This window comes from Nematolebias whitei, chromosome 16 (assembly GCF_014905685.2).
Source record: "Nematolebias whitei isolate Nwh7 chromosome 16, NemWhi1, whole genome shotgun sequence".
In the NCBI taxonomy this organism is placed as follows: domain Eukaryota; kingdom Metazoa; phylum Chordata; class Actinopteri; order Cyprinodontiformes; family Rivulidae; genus Nematolebias; species Nematolebias whitei.
In genome coordinates this window covers 32,964,170-32,972,082 of record NC_056513.1, presented here as the reverse complement: position 1 = coordinate 32,972,082, position 7,913 = coordinate 32,964,170, and the positions used below count along the sequence as shown (strand labels likewise).

Genomic DNA, 7,913 nt, shown 5'->3' with positions numbered 1-7,913 from the left:
TCTGCTGCGTCGGAGAAGTTGAATCTGCTGATTTGTGCCACACCCACTCTACCTAATAAAATGCGAGCGTCACAGGCGAAGGTCGGACTTCTTCTCTTGACGTTTGGTTGAGTAGAACTCCCACTTCTGCAGAGTACTTTAAAAAAAAAAAACTTACGCTTGTCTTGTGTGAATTATTTTACAAAGGTGTTATGAGGAAAAAACCCTTTCAGAAGGTATATAAAATAGAGTTTGCATTAACAGCTGCTCCAATGCACTTTTCTTTTTGGCTAGGTTCTGACTAGCCATTAGCTCGTCACTCAGATCAGAATTACATTTCATTTCTTCTGAGATTTTTTCTTCTAAAAGCGATCTGCAAAATGCAAGACATTAAATGTTCATAATCTCTCCAGCTAACCTTACTGCAAAATTTGTTTTAAATATTGCCTGTATGATCCTCCCATGGAAGCACTTACTTGTCATTACTGCCCAGATCCAGCATGGCGAGGTCGTGCAAATTGTGGCTCAGGGAAGACGACGCAGACTGGAAGATTCCGGGAAAGGAAATGTTTTTCTGTGCAGCTGACAGAGCAGGTGAGGAGCTGAGTGACTGAGGAGCAGCAGCTGAGGCTGTGGGGTTTAGTGCTGAACTGAGAGGCTGTGGGAACGTGAGCGAAGCCGAGTTAAAGGCTGTAGAAACTGGAGGTGTGGAGAAAACAAGTCCAGGGAAGCTCAAGGCCGAGACAGCTGGAGTGCTTTTGTTGGGACTAACTGAGACATTTATTGTAGAGAGGACATTTTGAAAGAGCGGAGGTGAAAGTGCTTGAATCGTAGGCAAACTGGTGTCAAAAAAAACCAAATCTTGACTGGAATCCTGAAATATGTTGTAACAAAAAAACATTACTTCCAATAAGAATATTCAACGTGCAATTACAGCATATGTAACAATTTGATTACCTGTAAAGATGAGGAATGATTGCTCTGATTTCTTTGTGTTGAGTCACTGACTGTAGAGCCAGGTTCATTAAGGCCTGTGAAATTACACACATTTTATATTCACATGTGGATCCTTAAATATGCAGGAATGGAGTTAGTTACATAACAGGTGTGGTACCTAAAGACAGCAGCTCCTCGTCTAGCAGTGACAGTCCTGCAGGGGGTGCACCAACACTCTTAGACGGAGAGTTGGTGGCTGCCGACTCAGAAAGCAGGTCACCTGGAAAAGCTAGAGAGGCCAGAGGTTTGTGCTCGGGTGTAGAGGGACTATCGAGGCCCACCAGGTCAATCAGAATCTCAGACTGGTTTTTGCTGTCAGTGGCTTTCGGGTAAAGAAAAACATCAGCATTATAAAATGTTTAAAGATGCACACCTGTAGATTCAACACCAAAACAGTCAATTTAACCTAACACATATTGCAGGAGCCCTGTGATGGACTTGCGACCTGTCCAGGGTGTACCCCGCCCCTCGCACAGTGACTGCTGGACATGGGCACCAGCGACCCCCGTGACCCAAAATGGAATAAGCGAGTAAAGATAATGGATGGATGGATGGACATATTGCAGGAACATGAACATTTCATTGATTATTTGTTATTTAGGCATGTGTTAAATGACACACATAATTGAGTCTTTTTATTAGCTGATGGTCAGTCAACTTGAACATTTTTGTCTCGTGTCCCAAACTAAAGGCTGGGTGAGGAAAACACAAGTTTATCTAATCAAGAGGGCTCTAAGGAGCAAAAACCTTTGGAACTGAAGAGAGATGTTGGGAGAAATACAAGTGCTGGTCATAAAATTAGAATATCATGAAATCATTGATTTATTTCAGTAATTCCATTCAAAAAGTGAAACTTGTATATTATATTCATTCATTACACACATATATTTCAAATGTTTATTTATTTTAATGTTGAATGGATCAGATCTTGGGGATTTTACTCAGTCACGTTCCATTGGTGTGGCCATGTAATTTGGACAGTTCGGAACAGAGTCGATCAACATAGACTCAAGGTAGATGTCATTAAGTTCTGCCTGTCCCGAAAACAACTGTGTGTTTATCTGAATTTTACTCCCTTGGCTGGCCTTGAAGGCCATCTTATGTGAATCCACCTGGAGAACATGTGATCTGACACTCACCACCCCCTCCCTGAAGAATTTCCGACTGATAACCAGATGAAACCAGCTGAATAAACTTGTGCCATCATTTCAGGACTCTCAGATTCTCATAGATGTTATTCTTGGCCATTCCTCGACATACCTGGAGAATGTTTATGGATCTCACCGGAGGACATTGACTGATTATTACATCCTATCAGAACTCTTACAGTGACCTCGAGAGCATATACAGTGAGGAAAATAAGTATTTGAACACCCTGCGACTTTGCACGTTCTCCCACTTTGAAATCATGGAGGGGTCTGAATCTTTCATCTCGGGTGCATGTCCACTGTGAGAGACATAATCTAATAAAAAAAAAACAGAAATCACAATGTATGATTTTTTAATAATTTATTTGTGTGTTACTGCTGCAAATAAGTATTTGAACACCTGTGAAAATTAATGTTAATATTTGGTACAGTAGCCTTTGTTTGCAGTTACAGAGGTCAAAGGTTTCCTGTAGTGTTTCAGCAGGTTTGCTCACACTGCAGCAGAGATTTTGGCCCATTCCTCCACACAGATCTTCTCTAGATCAGCCAGGTTTCTGGGCTGTCACTGAGAAACATGGAGTTTGAGCTCCATCCAAAGATTTTCTATAGGGTTTAGGTCTGGAGACTGGCTAGGCCACTCCAGAACCTTGATATGCTTCTTACGGAGCCACTCCTTGGTTCTCCTGGCTGTGTGCTTCGGGTCATTGTCTTGTTGGAAGACCCAGCCTCGACCCATCTTCAATGCTCTAACTGAGGGAAGGAGGTTGTTCCCCAATTCTCTCACTACATGGCCCCGGTCATCCTCTCCTTAATACAGTGCAGTTGTCCTGTCCCATGTGCAGAAAAACACCCCCAAAGCCTGATGCATCCTCCCCCATGCTTCACAGTAGGGATGGTATTCATCATTCTTCGTCCTCCAAACACGGCGAGTGGAATTAAGACCAAAAAGTTCTATTTTGGTCTCATGTGACCACAGAACTTTCTCCCATGACTCCTCTGGATCATCCAAATGGTCATAGGCAAACTTAAGACGGGTCTGGACGTGTGCTGATTTAACCAGGGGAACCTTCCGTGCCATGCATGATTTTAAACTATGACGTCTTAGTGTATTACCCACAGTAACCATGGAAACAGTGGTGCCAGCTCTCTTCAGGTCATTGACCAGCTCCTCTCGTGTAGTTCTGGGCTGATTCCTCACCTTTCTTAGGATCATCGATACGCCACCAGGTGAGATCTTGCATGGAGCCCCAGTCCGATGGAGATTGACAGTCATGTTTAGCTTCTTCCATTTTCTAATAGTTGCTCCAACAGTTGATCTTTTTTCACCAAGCTGCTTGGCAATTGCCTCCTAGCCCTTTCCAGCCTTGTGGAGGTCTACAATTTTGTTTCTGGTGTCTTTGGACAGCTCTTTGGTCTTAGCCATGTTAGTAGTTGGAGTATTACTGATTGTGTGGGGTGGACCGGTGTCTTTATGCAGCTAACGACCTCAAACAGGTGCTTCTAATTTAGAAGAATAAGTGAAGTGGAGGTGGACGTTATAGAGGAGGACTAAGAGGTCTTTGAGGGCCAGAACTGTTGCTGATTGGCAGGTGTTCAAATACTTATTTGCAGCAGTAACACACAAATAAATTATTTAAAAATCATACATTGTGATTTCCGAATTTTTCTTTTAGATTATGTCTCTCACAGTGGACATGCACCTAAGATGAAAACTTCAGACCCCTCCATGATTTCTAAGTGGGAGAACTTGCAAAGTCGCAGGGTGTTCAAATACTTATTTTCCTCACTGTATGAACATTGCTGACCGCTTTCGTCTCCCCCGTCTGCAGATTGTCTACGTAAATATGTGCTTGTTTGTGCGAGGTGTTTTTTTTATTATTAGAGGGGGTTTTTTCTCAGGCAGGAAAAAAAAAAAAGTCTGATAGGAATTTTTTTCACCTCCAACTCCTACATGTGTCCAGTGTTTTTGTCTGTCCAAACAGGTCTCACTTGTAAAGGAGTCTTTGAGGCTCAATGTGATTTATCTGTTTAAATAAAGGTTGAATGAATGAACGAACAAGTGCTGGTCATAAAATTAGAATATCATGAAATCATTAGTTTATTTTAGTAATTCCATTCAAAAAGTGAAACTTGCATATTATATTCATTCATTACACACAAACTGACATATTTCAAATGTTTATTTATTTTAATGTTGATGATTATAACTGACACCTAATGAAAACCCCAAATTCAGAATCTCAGAAAATTAGAATATTACTGAAGATCAATTAAAAAAAAAAAAGATATTTAGAAATGTTGGCCAACTGAAAAGTATGAACATGAAAAGTATGAGCATGTACAGCATCGAATACTTAGTTGAGGCTCCTTTTGCCTGGATTACTGCAGCAATGCAGCATGGCATGGAGTGGATCAGTCTGTGGTACTGCTCAGGTGTTATGAGAGCCCAGGTTGCTCTAATAGTGACCTTCAGCTCTTCTGAATTGTTGGGTATGGTGTATCTCATCTTCCTCTTCGCAATACTCCATAGATTTTCTATGAGGTTAAGGTCAGGCGAGTTTGCTGACCAACTAAGAACAGGGATACCTTGGTCCTTAAACCAGGTACTGGTAGCTTTGGAACAGTGTGCAGGTGCCAAGTCCTGTTGGAAAATGAAATCTGCATCTCCATAAAGTTGGTCAGAAGCAGGAAGCATGAAGTTCTCTAAAACTTCCTGGTAGATGGCTGCGTTGACCTTGGACCTCAGAAAACACAGTGGACCAACACCAGCAGATGACATGGTACCCCAAACCATCACTGACTGGGGAAACTTGACACTGGACCTCAAGCAACGTGGATTCTGTGCCTCTCCTCTCTTCCTCCAGAGTCTGGGACCTTGATTTCCAAAGGAAATGCAAAATGTACTTTCACCAGAGAACATAACGTTGGACCACTCAGCAGGAGTCCAGTCCTTTTTGTCTTTAGCGCAGATGAGATGCTTCTGATGCTGTCTCTTGTTCAAGAGTGGCTTAACACAAGGAATGTGACAGCTGAAACCCATGTCTTGCATACGTCTGTGCGTTGTGGTTCTTTAAGCACTGAATCTTCCCCACATTTTGGAATGGGTATTGTTTCACAATCCTCTTCAGGGTGCAGTTATCCCTATTGCTTGTACACTTTTTTTCTACCACATCTTTTCCTTCCCTTCGCCTCTCTATTAATGTGCTTGGACACAGAGCTCTGTGAACAGCCAGCCTCTTTAGCAATGACCTTTTGTGTGTCTTCCCTCCTTGTGCAAGGTGCCCATGGTCGTCTTTTGGACAACTGTCAAGTCAGCAGTCTTCCCCATGATTGTGCACCTACAGAACTAGACTGAGAGGCCATTTAAAGGCCTTTGCAAGTGTTTTGAGTTAATTATCTGAGTAGTGTGGCACCAGGTGTTTTCAATAATGAACCTTTTCACAGTATTCTAATTTTCTGAGATACTGAACTTGGGGTTTTCATTAGTTGTCAATTATAATCATCAATATTAAAAGAAATAAACATTTGAAATGTCTGTGTGTAATGAATGAACATTAGTTGAGAGTTTAATAAAATGTCGTTTTTCTGACTATTTAACCTGTGATATAAAGAGTTTTTGGTGCATGTTGTTGTGAGTCACCCGAGAGGCCTGAGGAGGCTTGGCCCGCCTCCTCCTGCACGCTATCTCGAGGTTCTCAAGCTATCTCGAGGGTTCTCACAGACTAAGTCCAGGTGGGCATGTTTTGTTTACTAGGAGATGTTCCCACGTAATGCAGAGAGTATTAAAGTGTAACACTCAGAATAAGAGTTGGAGTCTGCTGTGGATCCTGATTCGATGCCCAGCAAATTGACGTTACCTTTCTACTCGGACTGAAACGGCTCCCCAGTCGGTGTCACGGTGAGGGGCTTTTACATCAATGTTTGATTTGTACTGAATGTACTGCTGGCTTTGCTTGCTGTTTTGATCTGTGGCAGTTTAATAAAGACACTTATTATTCTAGCAAAAACAGCCTGTGAGTGTTTACTCATTGCTCCGATCATCCCCCGAACCTGTACTTTGTTTAAGATAATTTCATAAAACAGAACATAATATACAGGTTTCACTTTTTGAATAGAATTACTAAAATAAATCAACTTTTTCATGATATTCTAATTTTATGACCAGCACCTGCATGTATAAGGCCATCTGAATTAAACAGTAAAATGTTAAACTGATGATGTGGTCAAATTTTACATAACGTTTTGATTCTCCCCCTTCCCTGGGCTGCCACCTTACCGTGGTGGAGGGGTTTGAGTGTCCCAATGATCCTAGGAGCTATGCTGTCAGGGGCTTTATGCCCCTAGTAGGGTCACCCATGGCAGACAGGTCCTAGGTGAGGGACCAGACAAAGTGCAGCCCAAAGACCCCGATGATGACACAAATAAATGGACCTAGTGTTCCCTTGCCCGGAAGTGGCTCACCGGGGCCCCACTCTGGAGCCAGGCCTGGAGGTGGGGCAAGCGGGCGAGCGCCTGGTGGCCGGGCTTTTACCCATGGAGCTCGGCCGGGCACAGCCCGAAGAGGAGACGTGGGTCCCCCTTCCCATGGGCTCACCACCTGTGGGAGGGGCCAAAGGGGTCAGGTGCAATGTGGGATGGGTGGTGGCCGAGGGCGGGGACACTGGCAGTCTGATCCTCGGCTACAGAAGCTGGCTATTGGGACGTGGAATGTCACCTCACTGGTGGGGAAGGAGCCTGAGCTGGTGTGTGAGGCTGAGAGGTTCCGGCTAGAAATAGTCGGACTCACCTCTACGCATGGCTCGGGCTCTGGAACCAGTTTCCTTGAGAGGGGCTGGACACTCTTCCACTCTGGAGTTGCCCCTGGTGAGAGGCGCCGAGCAGGCGTGGGTGTACTTATTGCCCCCCAACTTGTTGCCTGTGTATTGGGGTTCACCCCAGTGAATGAGAGGGTGGCCTCCCTCCGCCTACGGGTGGGGGGACGGGTTCTGACTGTCGTTTGTGCTTATGCACCAAACAACAGTTCAGATTATCCACCCTTTCTGGAGTCCTTGGAGGGGGTACTGGAAAGTGCACCTTCTGGGGACTCCCTTGCTCTGCTGGGGGACTTCAATGCTCATGTGGGCAATGACAGTGAGACCTGGAGGGGTGTGGTTGGGAGGAACGCCCCCCTGATCTGAACCAGAGTGGTGTTCTGTTGTTGGACTTCTGTGCTCGTCATGGATTGTCAATAACGAACACCTTGTTCAAGCATAAGGGTGTCCATATGTGCTCTTGGCACCAGGACACCCTAGGCCGCAGTTCGATGATCGACTTTGTCATCGTCTCATCTGATCTGCGGCCACATGTCTTGGACACTCGTGTGAAGAGAGGGGCGGAGCTGTCAACTGATCACTACCTGGTGGTGAGTTGGCTCCGATGGTGGGGGAGGATGCCGGTCAGACCTGGCAGACCCAAACGTATTGTGAGGGTTTGCTGGGAACGTCTGGCAGAGTCTCCTGTGAGACGGAGTTTCAACTCCCACCTCCGGGAGAACTTTGAACATGTTCCGAGGGAGGTGGGGGACATTGAGTCTGAGTGGACCATGTTTCGTGCCTCTATTGTCGAGGCGGCTTACCAGAGCTGCGGCCGCAAGGTTGTCGGTGCCTGTCGCGGTGGCAACCCTCGAACCCGATGGCAGACACCGTCGGTGAGGGATGCTGTCAGGCTGAAGAAGGAGTCCTATCAGGCCTTTTTGGCCTGTGGGACCCCGGAAGCAGCTGATGGGTACCGGCAGTCCAAGCGACATGCGGC

At 45.1% G+C, this 7,913-nt stretch overlaps 1 protein-coding gene across 1 annotated transcript in view; it reads right to left on the bottom strand.

Moving 5' to 3' along the window:
• Nucleotides 1-451: 451 nt before the first annotated feature.
• gga3a (golgi associated, gamma adaptin ear containing, ARF binding protein 3a) overlaps nucleotides 452-7,913 on the bottom strand; it is a 28,439-nt gene continuing 20,977 nt past the window's right edge. Inside the window, exons 11-13 of the mRNA XM_037689865.1 lie at nucleotides 1,094-1,297; nucleotides 937-1,010; nucleotides 452-853 (exon numbers count right to left, since the gene is read on the bottom strand). Coding sequence (XP_037545793.1) covers nucleotides 452-853; nucleotides 937-1,010; nucleotides 1,094-1,297 — 680 coding nt within the window. The remainder of the gene's footprint in view (nucleotides 854-936; nucleotides 1,011-1,093; nucleotides 1,298-7,913) is intronic.